The 19,938-nt window shown below is 42.0% G+C and overlaps 1 protein-coding gene across 1 annotated transcript; it reads left to right on the top strand.

Moving 5' to 3' along the window:
• The first annotated feature begins 10,162 nt into the window (after nt 1-10,162).
• Nucleotides 10,163-19,807, top strand: LOC115542919 (NACHT, LRR and PYD domains-containing protein 3-like). The gene is made up of 6 exons (XM_030355422.1): nt 10,163-10,191; nt 10,237-10,460; nt 12,585-14,370; nt 15,536-15,709; nt 17,099-17,272; nt 19,510-19,807. Exons 1-6 carry the CDS (start codon nt 10,163-10,165, stop codon nt 19,787-19,789), a joined length of 2,667 nt encoding a protein of 888 aa, XP_030211282.1. The 3' UTR covers nt 19,790-19,807.
• Nucleotides 19,808-19,938: the final 131 nt, after the last annotated feature.

Here is a 19,938-nt window from a genome sequence, read left to right on the forward strand (position 1 = left end):
TTTATTCGTTTCCCAGTATCATTTCCTTAATTTTGAAGAAAGTTTGGTTCATTTTTTGAATTGTAAAATAAATCAAATATTTTTTTGGAAGTTGCAGAGTTGCTCAAGGTTAAAGGAGTGCTTCAGACCAACCTTAAATAATCCACGGACCACCAAAGTAACGTTTGACTGTTTAATTAAATCAACTCAGAGCAGAACACACAAGCAGCCAGCCTATAGCGGCAGCCTAACCATGAACAATTATAATGCCATTATTATTAATAATACAGCTATAAAACAACACACAAACGTCTCAATGCCTGGCTCGTCTTGTTCTGTTTCTTTAGCCCCCACAGTAACGTTAACGTTAGTGGTCAAGTTAATATTAGAACTAACGTTAGCTGCCTCTTCTCTCGGCTTTGTAGTAGTCCCAACGTCCGATGTGCTACCACCAGCTACAGACGGCTGGTCCTCTTTTTCAGTTTGTTTGGGAGAAATCGCCCAAGGTGAGTTGCTTTCTTTTTTTAGACATGTCAGCAACAATGGCGCACAGGTGACAGTCTTTTAAGCAAGTTAACTAAACAAGCTTGTGTGATTGGGTAGTGGGGCTGCAGACAGCGCCCCCACGCTTCGAGCGGCAATAATGACGAGCATTAGGCTACGTTGTTTTCATGAATCATAAACTCAAAATATAATTTTATTTCACTTATTTTACACCTTTTAGAAAGACATGCCCAAAATAGCATTTATTTGGATATCATATAAATATTTTAGAGCTCCCCCAAAATTTCACAAACCATGTTTCCAGGGGAGCTCATGTCACCACTAGGGGAGCTATAGCTCCCCCTGCTCCCCCTTAATTCGCACACTGCACACACACACGCACGCACGCACGCACGCACGCACACACACACACACACACACACACACACACACACACACACACACACACACACACACACACACACACACACACACACACACACACACACACACACACACACACACACACACATTTGGTTTCCCAGAAAACACGTGACATGCGCTGAGAGTGGCGGTTCAGCTCATTTACTTCCTCACCTTTCCGGTTCTCTCTCTCGTTCAGTTACTTCCTCATCTGAATGTTTCGTCGCAGCGGGGAGCCTTTCTTTCTCCGCTTTGAAAACCTTTCACCTGATTAACTTGTTTTATGAACACTTTAACCTCAGTTTGTTCCCTTATATTTGTACTTTCATAACTTTTTGCCGTATGGGACGGAACGTATTTCCTCCAGTCTACTATGGATGAGGAGAGAGTGGAGGGGAATTCTACCTCTAAGACCGCTCTGTCTGGGGAACTAGGCCGCCGGAGCAAAGCTAAGAGGTAAGAAGAGGATCTCTCTGTCTGTGAATGTTGTCCATCTCAGAGCTCAGCAGTGATACATCATGACTCCATCATTAGTCTGAGTAAAAGCCGTGTGTGTGTTGAAGCCCAGAGCAGCAGCAGACCTCAGGTTGATCAGTCGTATCGTAATGTGACTCTGACGTCACTCTAGATCCACAGTTGTCGTATCGGCCACGTTTAAAACACAACGTGAACAGACAGACCAGAAACTCAGGAATACATCTTACCTGAGCAGTAAGGCTCCCCTGAGATGAACAGGGTTCTGTCTTTGTTCTCTACTGTGTTTGGTCTGCATGACTGCTGTCTGTGGTCAAGACTAAGGTGACCAGATTTCTGAACTGAAAATCGGGGACATTTTCAATGCGGCGGTGAAAAATCCTTACATATTATCATTATGAAATAAAAAATGGGGACAAGAACTTTTTCATTTATTTTAACCAGCTTAGTGGGCGAAAAGTTAGGAAAATTCTGTGGGCCAGTGACTGACAGGGGCCCTGAAAAAATATTAGAACATTAGTTATGTTAATAAAAAAACATCATTAATGGATTTTAATGGAAAATCAAATTTATAATTAAACAAACACTATCAGTATGCAGAATGTTTCCTTCATGTCTTCACAGTGTTATATTATCACAACTCAATGTCATATTGTAAAGTTAGTATCGGACAATAAGATAATTGAAGCCTTCACAGGTAGAGGTGTGGTTACAGAAACTGCACATGGTTGGCGTTGCCTGTGTGTGTGTGATGGTGGGACCCAGTGTGATATCTTTTAATGGGGCCCAACATCCCTGGTGGCGCCCCTGCAAAAGGTTAATAAATCAAAATATCAGCACCCACAAATATCATGCATCAGTAGTGCACAGCAGTGTCAAAAACACAAATATAGAATAATACATGAGAAAAAAATCTCTCTTCCAAAGTTAAGTGTCATGTGCAAAGACAGCTGCCAGACCAGTAGCTAGTAAATATCATCAAGATGTAATTAGTAATAATTACCAAGTCAAAACATATAAAAAGATGTAATACTCTCGTCTGTTCTCTTCTCCTTCAATGCTTTTCTTTTCTTCACCCTTCTTTCTTCTCTCCTTAGCTTCCCTCTGTTGTTTACTTCTATATTTCTGTCTTTCCATACTATTCTCCTGCTCTTTTCATCTTCTCTCCTTCACTCTGTTGATTACTTATTTATTTATTATCCCTTTACTAAAAACATTGACATAAAACAGTGACTCAGGGCATCAGCTAATCAAATGGTCTGCATTTATAACTACTACAGTCATTGGTTACCCACACAGCCCGACAAAAAAAACAGCAGCCTAACACACACAACTATCAACCATTGACTGATTATTAATTAATTTATTATTAATAAATAATGTCATCATTATTATTATTTTAACAGTCTCAGGTCCCTATGCCTACAGGAAAATCATATGCTACCAAAGCAGTCTTCCACCTCCCCCTCTTCCAAAACAGAGCCACATACAATGCCATCACCTGGTAATCTCATGCTAACGTTAACATTACAGCTTCACTAATGACCGATATGAAAACATTGTCATGATTTTAACGTTCACTGACTTTTATAACGTTACGTTAGGTCTTCAGTTCAGATAAACAATCATACTTATTTTAACGTTACCACTTCTCACACACACACACACACACACACACACACACACACACACACACACACACACACACACACACACACACACACACACACACACACACACACACACACACACACACACACACACACACACACACACAAGTCTACTGCCAATTCACACAAAATAAATAAGTTCATACACAACATACCATTTATGAGACCGCTGATCTTCTCTTTTTCCTTTTTGCCGCCTCTAGATTGTTGTTGTTGATGCTGCTGCGTCTGGTCGTACGTCCTGATAACGTCTGTACGTCATACGACGTCTTCTCTGGTGCTGCGTTAAATTACTACCGTAATAACTGGTGTTTGAGTCTGCGCGCATTTTTCCCCCATTCACCGTCAAAATCGGGGACATTTCCGGGGACAGCTTTGACCGGGGACAGATCACCGAAAACGGGGACTGTCCCCGGAAATCGGGGACGTCTGGTCACCTTAGTCAAGACTGACAGTAGAACAGTGAGCTCCATTTGGTTATTGTCTGTTCTTAATATAAGAGAAGGAAAAGATAACATGCTTAAATTAGACTTTGACAAAGTTTGGTACGTCAGAGTTGATCAAACAGATTTATAATTCTGTCGTTCTAGTTCAAAGCATTACGGTACCCAGAGTAAAAACACATCAGTAACAAGATGTAATATTTAAGTATTATTTAAAGAAGTACATATCTTTTTTTTTTATTTATCATGATAATTAAGGATTTAAAAGCTGGAAACAAGTGAAATGCTCACACCTAAAAACAGCCTTGTAGGAAGAATGATCTTGTGTGTGTGTGTGTGTGTGTGTGTGTGTGTGTGTGTGTGTGTGTGTGTGTGTGTGTGTGTGTGTGTGTGTGTGTGTGTGTGTGTGTGTGTGTGTGTGTGTGTGTGTGTGTGTGTGTGTTGAAGCCCAGAGCAGCGGTCCTTCTTATCCCACCTCTGGATAATATAGTCCCTTCTTCATATCCCAACCCTTTAAAGCCCACCCCCTAAACCAGCCGGAGATTCTACTGATGTCTGTGTGACAACGATGTCCGCATATCAGCATCAAGTGTGAATGACCCTCACGGTCGAACCTCCTGATGTAAAAATGCGGAGAAAAGACGTAGGACATGTGTGAAAACGGCTAATAACTTCATTTTCAGCCTGTCCATATATTTCCATTTCAACAATCTGAGAAAGATTATTGAAATCGAAAGTCATGAGAAAGTAGTTGAGTAGCCCTGCAATAAATGATAAAACGAAAAGGTATCCACAAATCCTAACTTCCAGATGGTGTTTGTTTTTCAGAAGGAGGCAGCAGAGAGCAGACTCCCCTGGACCCAGCTGTGTCTCCATGAAGAGTGGCCACTCTATGGATCATCCTGTTCGGTTTAAAGATGGAAATCAGTCTATTGAGAAGAGGTGAGGATTTATCAGAGATCATGAAGATACAGCTTCTATCAAACGTCCATAAATCCTGGTTCTTGTTTTTCTAGAAGAGTCCAGCAGCAGAGAGCAGACTCCCCTGGACCCAGCTGTGTCTCCATGAAGAGTAACCGGTCTATGGATCTACCATGGAACTTTAAAGATGGAAATCACAGAAATCAACAGTTAATCACAGAAATCAACTACATTTGTCCCAGTGTTTGTTACATGTGAAATGAAGCAAAAAAATGCGCCTTCTTTCTCCTGTAACGCAGTGATTCGTGACGCCTTTCTTCTTCGTAGTTTCTTCTATTTGTCACTAACTCATGCTCCAATCTTTTATTGATCGATGCGGATGTCGTGGATGCAACGGAATATATGATGCATCGCTGCAGCAACATTTGAGATGAGTTTTGCCCGATCTGCCTCCGTGCTGTCTGCGGTCAAACCAAAACAGAGAGAGTGACAGCGGGCCTTATCCCGCCTCTGGATAATTTAGACCCTACTTCATATCCCAACCCTTGCAAGCCCACCCCCCTGAAACAGCCGGAGATTCTAATGATGTCTGAGCGACAAAAAAGTCAGCATATCGGGCAACAAGTGTGAATAAGTGTGAATGACCCTCACGGTCGAACCTCCTGATGTACAAATGCGGAGAAAAGACGTAGGACATGTGTGAAAACGGCTAATAACTTCATTTTCAGCCTGTCCGCAGTATAATTATTTACAATTTCAAACATAAATTATATTAACTAAAAAAAAATCATGGACAATATGGACATATTTCCATTTCAACAATCTGGGAAAGATTGTTGAAATCGAAAGTCATGAGAAAGTAGTTGAGTAGCCCTGCAATAAATGATAAAACGAAAAAGATATCCACAAATCCTAACTTCCAGATGATGTTTCTTTTTCAGAAAGAGGCAGCAGAGAGCAGACTCCCCTGGACCCAGCTAGTTTAAAGATGGAAATCAGTCTATTGAGAAGAGGTGAGGATTTATCAGAGATCATAAAGATACTAATTCTATCAACCGTCCATAAATCCTGGTTCTTGTTTTTCTAGAAGAGTACAGCAGCAGAGAGCAGAATCCCCTGGACCCAGCTGTGTCTCCATGAAGAGTGACCGGTCTATGGATGTACCTGTTAAGTTTAAAGATGGAAATCAGTCTATTGAGAAGAGGTGAGGATTTATCAGAGATCAAAAAGATACAGCTTCTATTAAACGTCCATAAATCCTGGTTCTTGTTTTTCTAGAAGAGTCCAGTGGGAGAGAGCAGACTCCCCTGGACCCAGCTGTGTCTCCATGAAGAGTGACCGCTCTATGGATGTACCTGTTAAGTTTAAAGATGGAAATCACCAACCATCTAGGGAAAGGTGAGGATTCAGCCAATACATCAGGGCTGTTCAACTGGCGGCCCGCGGATCATCTTGATCCGCCCCGCCGATCATTAATCAGAACATAACAACGTCCGATCACAGGACCACTTGGTGCTGGATTGATTCATGGCTGAGGCCGTTTAGTCTGCTGTTTGAATCGTATGAATTTGAATCGTTTTCTATGTTAGTTAAACGTATTGTGAATCAACACTCACAGTATGAAGGGTACTAAGTGTGTTTTAATGTCAACATGTTAGTGCTTAAATGCCCTTCTAGCTGCTTTCACTCATAGACGTACAGCCCGCTATTAGCCCGCTTTTCTCCCGACGGGCCGTGTATGTAAACGACATATCCTGACGTTGGACATCCTGAAAAAAGATCACCCATAGGTTGTATTTTACCTGGCGGAAATGTTAATTACCTTATATGTGAATGAGCAGTAGAATGTCAGCATTTCACACCATTTGAGTGGCCGTGTTTCATGTTGAGTTGAACCCTAAACGATAATCAGCCCAGTGTTTCCCCTACCATTGTTCAGGCCTGGCGGGCCGCCAGGCCAACGAGCGCCCCCGCCAGGCCAACAACCGGCCAAAAAAATGAAAAGAAATGAAAAAGAGAAAAAAAAAAAAATGAATTTTTTTTTAATTTTTTTTTTATTATTATTATTAGCCATAATATCATAACCATCCAAGCTCACCACCAGCTATCTCAATATGTATTGGTGCTTTATGCTCCTGTACATGAAATTAGTTTACATTAAATCAACTTTGTTTTTAGAAAAACACTGTTTATTCTCCGGCAGAAGAACTATACCATGAACCGATCGCGTAAATGCGACGTCTGATTGGTTCAGCCCGCCGTTACCATGGACATTTTTACCGCCCTCGCGAAACACTAGCCTCGTTCTTTATATGTCCATAACTTAACCAACTTGTGATGGCTAAGCAAGTGTTTTATTTGGAAATAACCAACAAATACTCTAGCATCCCGTGAAAAATGTATAACAAATCACACCATCAGCTCTTACCACCGGGCCTAAAAAAAATTCTAGGGGAAACACTGCAGCCTGTTGCCTTTTGTTCGCTGAATGGTTTAAAGTACTTTAATGTTGACACTGCTTTTCAGACTCATTTGTGGTGAACGCTAAATGATGGGTCTTATAGTAACCCTAAAAGTACACATCATACAATAATTACAATACATGAGTTAAAAACTGCACATGTATATAGAAATGCGAGTGTGTTGAAGCCCAGAGCAGCAGCCGACCTCAGGTTGATCAGTCGTATCGTAATGTCACTCTGACGTCACTCTAGCTCCACAGTCGTCGTATCGGCCACGTTTAAAACACAACGTGAACAGACAGACCAGAAACTCAGGAAGAGCAATACTTCTGACCTGAGCAGTAAGGCTCTCCTGATATGAACAGGGTTCTGTCTTTGTTCTGTACTGTGTTTGGTCTGCAGGACGGCTGTCTGTGGTCAAGACTGACAGTAGAACAGTGACCTCCATTTGGTCATTTTCTGTTCTTAATGTAAGAGAAGGAAAAGATAACATGCTTAAATTAGACTATGACTTTGACAAAGTTTGGTACGTCAGAGTTGATCAAACAGATTTATAATTCTGTGATTCTAGTTCAAAGCATTAGGTTACTTAGTGCCAGTAATAACAGCTCAGTAACAAGTTATAATATCTAATTAAAATAATTAAGGACTTGAAAGCTTAAAACAAGTGAAATGCTCTCACCTTAAAACTGCCTTGTAAGAGGAATTATCTTGTCAGTGTAAAAACTGCAGTGTTATTAAAGTGTGTGTGTGTGTGTGTGTGTGTGTGTGTGTGTGTGTGTGTGTGTGTGTGTGTGTGTGTGTGTGTGTGTGTGTGTGTGTGTGTGTGTGTGTGTGTGTGTGTGTGTGTGTGTGTGTGTGTGTGTGTGTGTTGAAGCCCAGAGCAGCAGCAGAGAGCAGACTCCCCTGGACCCAGCTGTGTCTCCATGAAGAGCGACTGGTCTATGGATCTACCTCCTGGCCAGTTTAAAGATGGAAATCACCAACCTTCTAAGGAAAGGTGAGGATTCAGCCAGTACATCAGGGCTGTTCAACTGGCGGCCCGCGGATCATCTTGATCCGGCCCGCCGATCATTAATCAGAACATAACAACGTCCGATCACAGGACCACTTGGTGCTGGATTGATTCATGGCTGAGGCCGTTTAGTCTGCTGTTTGAATCGTATGAATTTGAATCGTTTTCTATGTTAGCTAAACGTATTGTGAATCAACACTCACAGTATGAAGGGTACTAAGTGTGTTTTTATGTCAACATGTTAGTGCTTAAATGCCCTTCTAGCTGCTTTCACACATAGACGTACAGCCCGCTATTAGCCCGCTATTCTCCCGACGGGCCGTGTATGTAAACGACATATCCTGATGTTGGACATCCTGAAAAAAGACTACCCCTGAGGTTGTATTTTAGCCGGCGGAAATGTTAATTACCGTATATGTGAATGAGCAGTAGAATGTCGGCATTTCACACCATTTGAGTGGGCGTGTTGCATGTTGAGTGCACACCCTGAACGATAATCAGCCTGTTGCCTTTTGTTCGCAGAAGGGTTTAAAATATTTTAATGTTGGCACTGCTTTTCAGAGTCATTTGTGGTGAATGCTAAATGATAGGTCTTATAGATCCCCCTAATGTACACATCATACAATAAATTAGAATACATGAGTTCACAGCTGCACGCGTATGCAGAAAATGTTTTTTTTATTATTATGTTCCACCTTTCCTGCTGTGAGAGCTGCTGGGCTCCCAGACCGTAGTCGAGGAGCACAGGGGAGACGTTCCCTCCTGGCCGATGTTCTCTCGGGGGGAACACCCTTCACTTTGACCGGCAGTGGGTCTGCTTAGAGGCTATTAACTTCATTTTCAGCCTGTCAAAGTATTTCCATTTCAATAACCTGAGAAAGATTATTGAAATGAAGAGTCATGAGAAAGTAGTTGAGTAGCCCTGCAATAAATGATAAAACGAAAAGGTATCCACTAGGGGTGTGACGAGATCTCGTGCCACGAGATCTCGCGAGATTAGTCTAGCCTGCCAGAACCTTACGTAGGAGAAGGAAAAGAAGAAGAGGAGGAGAAGGAGGGGAAGCAGGGGAAGCAGCCATAGGCAGCCAGAATGACGACGGAAAATACCCGTATTACCGTCGAAGATTCCCCCCTCACTTTTAAATGATTTGTTTGGCAGCATTTTGGGTACCCGGCGGAAATTATGAATGGCAGTAGAGTGACTGATAAGACACGGACAATACCTAGTTGTCAGTGACATACTTGGTCAGAATCTGTTTGCACTATTTGCACTCTGTATTGATGGAGTAGAACTTTGATTTGGTTTTGCACATAATATTGTTTGCACTTGAAAAAAAAGAGAATTATTTAATTTAATTTATTTTACTTCAACTTTTATAAATTTTAGTTTTAGTTTCAATTTCATGAATGTTAAGAGTTATAATAAAACATTTCAAAATGCATGTGCAACTCGGTTAAATAAAAGTCTGTTGGTCCAGTCATATATTTTGTCATTGTAGTTTTCTTAAAATCTCGTCTCGTCTCGATCTCGTGAACCGAATATCGTGTCTCGTCTCGTCTCGTGAGCTGAGTGTATCGTCACACCCCTAGTATCGACAAATCCTAACTTCCAGATGGTGTTTGTTTTTCAGAAGGAGGCAGCAGAGAGAAGACTCCCCTGGACCCAGCTGTGTCTCCATGAAGAGAGACCACTCTATGGATCATCCTGTTGGGTTTAAAGATGGAAATCTGTCTATTGAGAATAGGTGAGGATTTATCAGAGGTCATAAAGATACGGCTTCTATCAAACGTCTTTAAATCCTGTTTCTTGTTTTTCTAGAAGAGTCCAGCAGCAGAGAGCAGACTCCCCTGGACCCAGCTGTGTCTCCATGAAGAGTGACTGGTCTATGGATAAACCTCCTGAGTTTAAAGATGGATGTCCCTCCAGAGAGGAGAGGTAGGGGTTTCAAACAGACGATGTAAACCCTGTGGTTGTTATCAGTGTCTGCTGATATTGATGTTTACAAGTCTGGGGAAATATTGTGTGTGTGTGTGTGTGTGTGTGTGTGTGTGTGTGTGTGTGTGTGTGTGTGTGTGTGTGTGTGTGTGTGTGTGTGTGTGTGTGTGTGTGTGTGTGTGTGTGTGTGTGTGTGTGTGTGTGTGTTTCCCACAGACACCAGGAGAGGTCAAAGGTGACCAGTGCTCAGTCTCTACAGCAGCATCAAACAGAGCTGATCAAGGTGTGTAAATGTCCACCAAGACATTTGACTTCAGCTCTCCATGATCATTAGAAAGCATCTCTTGTCCAGCGGGATGAAGAATCCAGGAAAGATGCTTATGATGTAATTTCAGAGTAAAGTTCTCCGTGATGTTGTTATTTTCCAGAGGACTGAGGAGAACGCACACGCTTTCCTAGACAAGGAGCTGAAGAAGCTCTGGAGGGTTCTCTTACCAGATTACCCACAATGCTCAGAGAGTCAGAGGGAGGAGGAGGAGGTGGATGGTAAGAATGAGGAGCAGAGGAGGCGCGCCATAGAGGGAGTGGTGGACATCACAAAGCTCTGCCTGATGGAGATGAACCAGGAGGAACTGGCCGACACACTGTGGGGGGGTAAGAGACTCTTATCTTGAAAACAGAGCAGTAAGAAACTTTTATTTGAAACTGAATATGCTGTTATTTTGACATAGAGGAGGCTCATGCGGAAAAAAGAGAAATAGACTTTCAGGTTAAATGGTTTGATCCAGATATGGAGGGTTGTTGTGGGGGTATCGGGTTTAAAGGTTTGATCCAGACATCTAAGGTTATCTTGGGGGTATCAGGTGGGGCTTATTGTAAAATATTAATATCCCGATACATTTTCTCCATTTCACGATATACATTATATATCTCGATATTTCGATATAAAGCACCCAATGAAAACGCACTTTTACCCCCTAATGTTTTCACTACAATCCCTGCAGACTATATACCATTCTTGGTTAACTTCCCAGGTGGTTTCCATCAAAACATTTTATATTTTCATGTTAGTGATTAATTAGAATTGAGTTGAAATAAGAAAAACAAATCGCAAGAAAAACAAATTTTTGCACAAACTGCAAAAACAATTTTCCAAATTACGAGAGAGAGAGAGAGAGAGAGAGAGAGAGAGAGAGAGAGAGAGAGAGAGAGAGAGAGAGAGAGAGAGAGAGAGAGAGAGAGAGAGAGAGAGAGAGAGAGAGAGAGAGAGAGAGAGAGAGAGAGAGAGAGAGAGAGAGAGAGAGAGAGAGAGAGAGAGAGAGAGAGAGAGAGAGAGACTGAGGCCCCTGCTGTGACTGAATCATCTAAAAAATGTAGGCCATTGCAATGAATTCAACTAAAATATTATAAACTCATTTTGATACAATGTGTTCAATATTTTTGAGCCCATTGAATTTATTTAGGAATTGTAGGTGTGCTGCCCTGTACCCCCAGCGCCTTGTCGGGGGCGACAGATAGATAACTCCTCTCCCCAACAAACCACGCAGACACGTCCCAGTTAACTCTTTATGGTTGCTTGAAGTAGGGTAAAACAACGATGTTTTCCGAGGCCAACTTATAGCTAGAAAAGTAGCATAAGGCGAGGGAGCACCTTGTATTCCGATTGTGTTGCGGAGCGTGCAGCTGGTACCCATGACGACATCAGATCAGACAAGAAGTTACAAGCATTGGTGTGTTTTGTCCACTTCCTCTTCTCGTATCCAAAAAACTGCCAGATCACTGATCCCTTATTACCGTATTTTCCGCACTATAAGGTGCTTCGGAGTATAAGCCGCAGCAGCTAAATTGAATGTTGTTTACATATATAAGCCGCACTGGAGCCCGCCGCTTAAAAATCCATAGATTTAGGAGGCCCCCTAGTGGCCGTTAGATATAAAATTCAAAGATTAGCCGCACCGTTATATAAGCCGCAGAATCGCAAAATGGGAAAAAAAGCGCGGCTTATAGTCCGAAAATTACGGTAGTTCTTTTAGGAACCAGCAGCTCGTCTGCTTCCCTGTTTCAATTGTGGATTGAATTGGTTAGGATACACTGTGCTACACTGAGCTACACTGTGTAGCACTGAGCTACACTGTGCTACACTGAGCCGTCCGGCGCTGCAAACCGTAAGAAACTTGAAAATGAGTTCCCTCCCTTCCTACCTAGATGTCGCGTGGGATAGGTTGGTGAATGTGTGACGCAAGTGTTTTTTTTACCCCTCACTCACGTTACTGCGTGAGGGAGAGGGAGAACGCCACCGGAGAATGTTTTGAACACGAAACCAAGCAAATCTCGGCTGCCGCTTGAAAAAACCCAGATGACCGTAAAGAACTCGATACTTACGAAATAATATTTTTTTGTATCGCACACAGCTATTTTGGAGGTATATCGAGTATATTCGATATATCCCACAGCCCTAGTATCAGGTTAAAGAATGTTAAGCATTATACTGCAGATCAACAGCAGAATAACTCGGTTGAAGAGATGCAACACTATCTTGTTATATCAGCATAACAAGTCACTTGACACTGATTCACTATCATTATTACTTTCATTAGACCAATCATGCTGCTGGGAAAATATAGAAATAGTCCTGAACATTTGAATCTGTAACATGCAGTCCTTGTCACTACCAGCTTCTCTGACCACAAGTAATGAAGCCACTAAATATCATAAAGTTGATAATTTCATAGGAAATTTTGACCTGGTTCAACTGATGTCTTCCGTTTTATTTTTTAGCATCTGATGCTGTCGATTGCCAACAAAAAATCAAGTCTCATTTGAGGCAGAAGTTCAGTTGTGTGTTTGAGGGAATCGCTACAGCAGGACAGCGAACCAATCTGAATGACTTCTACACAGAGCTCTTCATCACAGAGAGAGGCAGTGGAGAGGTCAACAAGGAACATGAGGTCAGACGGATTGAAACATCTTCCAGGAAACCAGCCAAGGAGGAAACACCAATCAGATGTGAGGACATCTTTAAACCCTTGGATGGAAAAGATCAACCAATCAGGACAATAATGACAACTGGAGTGGCCGGCATTGGTAAAACCGTCTTAACACACAAGTTCACTCTGGGCTGGGCTGAAAGCAAAACCAACCAGGAATTACACTTCACATTTCTCCTCACTTTCAGAGAGCTGAATTTACTGGAAGGGAAAGAGTTTAGCTTGGTGGAACTGCTTCATCACTTCTTTATTGAGACCAAAGAAGCAGGAATCTACAGATTCCACCGGTTCCAAGTTGTCTTTATCTTGGATGGTCTGGATGAGTGTCGACTTCCTCTGGACTTCCAGAACAACCCGATATGGACTGATGTCACAAAGTCCACCTTGGTGGACGTGCTGCTGACAAACCTCATCAGGGGCGTCCTGCTTCCCTCCGCTCTCATCTGGATAACCACACGCCCTGCGGCAGCCAACCAGATCCCTGCTGAGTGTGTTGACAAGGTGACAGAGGTGAGAGGGTTCACCGACCCACAGAAGGAGGACTACTTCAGGAAGAAATTCAGAGAGGAGACGCTGGCCAGAATCATCATCTCCCACCTCAAGAAATCACGAAGCCTCCACATCATGTGTCACATCCCAGTCTTCTGTTGGATCGCTGCTACAGTTCTGGAGGACTGCTTCAAAACATCCCAGAAAGGAGAAGAGATGCCTAAGACTGTGACTCAGATGTACAGCCACTTCCTGAGGGTTCAGTCGATACAGGGGGACAGGAAGTACCATGGGAGAGCTGAAAGAGATCCAAACTGGAGTTCAGAGAGCAGGGAGATCATTTTTTCTCTGGGAAAACTGGCTTTTAACCAGCTGGAGAACGGCAACCTGATCTTCTACAAGGCAGACCTGGCAGAGTGTGACATCGATATCAGAGCAGCCTCAGTGTACTCAGGAGTGTTCACCCAGATCTTTAAAGAGGAGTGTACGCTGTACCAGGACAAGGTGTTCTGCTTTGTCCATCTGAGCATCCAGGAGTTTCTGGCTGCCCTTTTTGTCTTCTGGTCCTTTATCAACACTGGGGTCAATCTGCTCTCAGAAGAACAGCCAACCTCCGAAGAAGATAAACTCCTCCTTTTCTACCCGAGTGCTGTGGACAAGGCCTTACAGAGCGAGAACGGACATCTGGACTTGTTCCTCCGCTTCCTCCTGGGCCTCTCTCTGGAGACCAATCTGATTGTCCTAAGAGGTCTGCTGGGAAAGACAAGAAGTAGCTCACAAACCAAGAAGAAAGCAGTGTCTTACATCAAGAAGAAGTTAGGACATAATCTCTCTCCAGAGAGAAGCATCAATCTGTTCCACTGTCTGAATGAGCTGAACGACTGTTCTCTAGTGGAGGAGATCCAACAGTCCCTGACATCAGGAAGTCTCTTCAAAACACGCGTCTCTCCTGCTCAGTGGTCAGCTCTGGTCTTCATCTTACTGTCATCAGAAGAGGAGTTGGACGTGTTTGACCTGAAGAAATACTCAGCTTCAGAGGAGGGTCTTCTGAGGCTGCTGCCAGTGATAAAAGCCTCCAAAAGATCTCTGTAGGTTCACTCATAATAATGTATGACAATACACAACACAATATACCTGATAGTAGAATATATCAGTCATAAGAAACAAAAACATATCTGTAGGTTCACTAATAACATGTATTACAATAAACCCCCTAACCCACTTTAATGATAAAGATAAAAACAATAACTTAATTACGTTTAAAGTTACACGGATTATTGAATTAACGTTAAAGGACCTAATGTAGTTTAATTAATAAAACATATCTTATTCAAGCTTTTAACACGTTGAAGCAACCAATAACGTAATAACGGCCAATAACGTAATAACTGACAATAACGTGATTTAAATGTAATAAAACCAATAACGTAATAACTTGCCAATTATGTAATAATTTTTTGCCAACAATGTAATAACTTATTACGTTATTGGCCTTGTATGAAAAAAACCTGAAAATGTAATGACTGAGCCAAGGATGTAATATATGAGGTAGGACTTTATTGTATTTTCATCTCGTATCATGTTTAAATATCTGACCTTACAGTGACCCCTCCACCCTCATACCCCCTCCACAGGAGGCCTTAAAGGACCAAAGAGTGAATCTGGATTAATATGTAACTCTAAGGCTCCGCTATAGTAGAACTTCAAAAAGCTCACGACCCCGTTGAAGCGTCTGCGTGGTCACGGAGTTGGTAACAGAACCCTAAGGGTTACATATTAATCCAAATTCACTCTTTGGTCCTTTAAGGCATCCTCTGGATGGAGGGGGTATGAGGGTGGAGGGTCACTGTAAGGTCAGATATTTAAACATGTGGTGCAAGATGCAATAATAAGGCTAAGTGTGACAGTTTCTCTCCAGAAATATAAAATGAAATAAAGTGATGCTTCATTTATTACGTTATTGGCTCAGTTATTACATTTTCAAAGTATTTTTTTAATATAAGCAGCTAATAACGTAATAAGTTATCACATTATTTGCAAAAAGTTATTACGTTTTTGGCTCAACCACTTTAGAACATTGTTGGCAAGTTATTTCGTTGTTGGCTTTATTACATTTCAATGACCTTACTGGCAGTTATTGCGTTATTGGGCACTATAACGTTATTGGTTGATGCCCACGTATTTCATTAAGTTTAACGTAAAAGATGTAGGTCATTTTAATCACAGTTCCTAACATTTTTGTTCATTGTGAAGGCTGAATGGTTGTCATCTGTCAGAGACATGCTGTGAAACTCTGGCCTCAGTTCTCAGCTCGAACTCCTGTAGTCTGAGAGAGCTGGACCTGAGTACCAATGATCTGCAGGATTCAGGAGTGAAGCTGCTCTCTACTGGACTGGGGAGTCCACACTGTACACTGGAAACTCTAAGGTCAGTTTTAGTCAATATCTCAAACAGTTACACCACAAGTTCTACATCAGAGGACATTGAACAGATTTACCTCCAGAATGTTAACGAGTCTAAATAAATACGTAGAATATGTCCTCTCAGGGCTCAAGACACATTTTCTACTTGTGCCAATTACTTTTTAATTTGGTGGCACACTAACTAATGTGATCGCAGCCATATATTAGACGTGAGAATGTCCTTGGTCACGTACTATCCATCTGTGTCCATTCATGTGAAAAGATTCACTCACCTTTCATCAGTTGTTAATGTTTTGATTGAATAGGGGGTCTTTTTCTGTTTTTACCACCAGCGCCTCGACATCTTTTTCCTCACCAACCATCTCCTCCTCCTCCTCAATCAAATACCTACTAATAATAACCAGCTGCTGATTGGATAATATACTCCAATAAGGATTTATCTTCTTCTCTGGGTCATCCAGAGTAGTTCATTTCTTCACATGCTCTTGAATAGCGCTAGTGCTGCTGTGACATTTCATTGAAACTTTACACAAAGTACAAACCAGTGTTTTAGTTTTCTGATCAAAGCAGAGTGTCTCCACGGGAACTTAAGTGGGTCGTGTTTCCTAACAGAGCGATCACACCGGCGCAGTAATACAGCTGCGCTTTAACTCAGAACCGAACTAAACCTTGGCAGTCTGTGTGCATCGCAGCGCCATTACCACTCATCTTATCAAACACAAGACCTCCATCTCACTCTATTTGTGTTGCCATGAGAGTAAAAGGTGTACGTTGGATTCAGTTTGTTAATGATGGTATAAGGTGTATTTTTTATGAGATTCCTATTCTACTCAGAACCATGTAGTCAGGCACTAGCTGCGTTTCCATCCCCCTGCTTTTATGCAAATTTTGAAGGATCGAATCAGTAAACGGTGATGGAAACACCAAAATTCGCATAAAAATCCTCTTAATTCGCAAAAAAGTTTTTCTGCTCACTTGAGGTGGTTTTTGACTCATGCGAAAACAACAACTAAATTCCACCATATACCTAACAGAGAGCATGTTATCAAAAGGATACGAGAAGTCCTGGAATGTGTGGAGTTTTCCGCTCCAACCACTTGATGGAAACGCACCTAATTCAAATTTATTTTTTGCAAACATTCTAAAGATTCGCTTCACCTTTTAGATGGAAACGTGACTAGTTAGGTGCACTTTAGAGTAGTAAATTTAAATAACTGATTCTTCTTTTAACTAAAGATTATCTTAAATCTTAAGTTATCTGACCTCTAAGTATGTCATAATTTAAAGATCTACTGTATTGACATTTAGTTAAACTAACATGTCTTATGACAAATTTCTAATAAAAAAAATTAAGCAGAGTTCCTAACATGTTGTCTTTATTGTTTGTATGCAGGCTTAATGGCTGTCATCTGTCAGAGAGATGCTGTGAAGCTCTGGCCTCAGTTCTCAGCTCCAACTCCTCTAGTCTGAGAGAGCTGGATCTGAGTACCAATGATCTGCAGGATTCAGGAGTGAAGCTGCTCTCTGCTGGACTGGGGAGTCCACACTGTACACTGGAAACTCTCAGGTCAGTTTTACTCAATGGTCAAACAGTTACACCACAAGTTCCACATCAGAGGACAGTTATAAACCCACCTTATAACTCAGTACCTGTGATGGACACATCCATGACTTTGTATCATTGGAGATCTAACACCTTGTTGCTAAGGTGGATATTCTAATACATCCATATGCTTGCAACCTTTCAATTATATATATAAAATGAACTCAAAATATAATACTATTCAGTGTTTCCCCCAGTAAATGTCTTAGTCAAGGTGGTCAAGGAGCGGGGGGGGGGGGGGGGGGGGGGGGGGGGCTTGATGTCACGACCATTGTTGTGACATCAAGAAAAAGCTTGACCAAAAAGCTTGATGTCACGACCATTGTTGTGAACGCCGATGCATTATTGATCTTTATTTTTACACCTGATGGAAGTATGTTTTCTTTCCCTACGAGAGTTTTCTACTTTGTTAATGCATAATAATTAAAAAAAAATTAAAAAAAAAAAAAAATCTTTTTTTTTTTTTGATAATTTTTATTTTTTATTTTATATACATTGGTAGTCAAGGCGGGGCCCTATTGTTGATAAGGCGGCCGCCTTAACAACACAGTGCTGGGGGAAACACTGCTATTGCCCCCCCACTGTCCCCTCTATAGGAGACAATGATAGTTTAGAGCGGGGTGAAGTACAGGGGGTCTTTGGAGGGTCTTACCCCTAGCTGGACACCTCAGACCCCCTGAAAGCCTCAACAGAAACATTTTGGAGGATCTCTGGAAAGAATGATTTGAAACTTGAAATTGTCAAACAAAACGTGTTTCAAAGCTTACTATGTCCTGTACTCATTATTTAAATAGCTAATTCTTTACTCACAAATATGAATAGGATACAGAATAACATTTTTATATTGTGTACCAAGTGAAGAGACAAACTCATTAAAGCTCTATTCATTATGAACTAATAAATAAGGAAAGCCAAGGATTAATACTTGTTAATTGATAGTTAAGTCCAGCTGTATTTCAACAGCTGTAAGCAGTGGTGTAGTGGTTCTGGGAGAAGTGGGGATACTCTAAATGTCTTAAAGCGCCCTGTGTTATAAACAGTAACATTAAGACTACTCTTGCATCTTTAGTGCACCCATAAATGGGCCAGTAATGTTGGCACATTGTCACTTAACTTCTGCTGCTTGGCCAGGATTTTTTTTGCATCAGTCCTGGCCCACAGACTATAGGGTGAGCCCACTACATTATTATGCATTCTGAGTGAACTATTGCTGATTCCTGAGTCCATCCACACATGGAAATAGGACAACTACTCTCACCGTGTAAGTAGTCTATCGGCCAGTCGTTTATTTAGTAAACTGTCTCTTGTACAGATGATGATGGCCAGAGTGCTGCCATTAGAAAATTAACATTATTTGTCAAAGGGGGTTTGCAAGTATTACTGCAAGGTATTGTATGTTACTTATCTTAAATGTATTTAAAGTTTCACATGAATACATTTTAAATTCTAATAGATTAAGTTGTTGTTGTGAGCACTGCTTCATACAGTAGGTCTGAACATCACTGACTGCTTTAATGAGTCACTTAAACCGTTAGAACGGAGCATGAATCACAGGAAGGCCTGGGCCTGTGATCTTTCATTTGTTTTCTGACATTAAAATGTCGTCACCTTTTTGGGCCATCACCAGTTTGCACCCCTGATAATAATACTTTTGATCATGTTAGTGGTTTCCCTGATGGATCTATAATCTAGATGGTAGTACAATCTAACCCAGTTCTAGGTAAAGGTGATACTTTAATCAAGTGAAATATAAAGAAGTCAAAGTCCTGTGGTTGAGTGGACCTCGCTCCACAGCGGAATAGAGACTAGGGCTTGGGGCGCTACAATGCTGATGTATTATGTGGCCGTTGAATACCCGCTTGTTTCTGGGAAGGCCTTCTTCCACGGGTGGCGCTGTGGCAAATGGTCCCAATCCAAATGTGGAGTGGTTTAGAAAACCTAACGTATTATGTGTGAGAAGCTTTCTCTTGGCCATCTTCAACCGCTGGCCAGAAGGAGCTCCACACATCCACACACACCTCGCCTCCGGTGTCCCTTCACTGGACCAGGAAGTGCTTCATAAAAGGACCTTCTACGTCACCAAGTCAACGCCACTTGTGTTTGGAGTAGGACGTTCCCAAACTGGTTGGCAGACTGGAAAAACACAGGATTTTACGTGTGTGTGTGTGTGTGTGTGTGTGTGTGTGTGTGTGTGTGTGTAGCTTGTCTGGCTGCCTGGTCACACAGGAAGGCTGTGCTTCTCTGGCCTCAGCTCTGAGCTCCAACCCCTCCCATCTGAGAGAGCTGGACCTGAGCTACAATCACCCAGGAGACTCTGGAGCTGCGCTGCTCTCTGCTGGACTGGAGGATCCACGCTGGAGACTGGACACTCTCAGGTATGGAGAGGACAGCTCACCACTCGGGGACAAAGTCACCTATAAGGATTCATGCCGCTGCTTGATGAAGTGGTTTGAAGAGGCAGCTGTAACTCATGCAGTGTAGAACGTTTTGAGACGGCAGATGATGAAGTTGAATGTTTCAACATGCTGCTCTCACTTTGTTTCCCCCCCAGTGTGGAGCACGGTGGAGTGTGGAGGCTGAAACCAGTTCCACAGAGATGTAAGTGTCTGTTTGATTCATCACATCACACA

The sequence above is a fragment of the Gadus morhua genome, chromosome 4 (assembly GCF_902167405.1).
Source record: "Gadus morhua chromosome 4, gadMor3.0, whole genome shotgun sequence".
Classification (NCBI taxonomy): Eukaryota; Metazoa; Chordata; class Actinopteri; order Gadiformes; family Gadidae; genus Gadus; species Gadus morhua.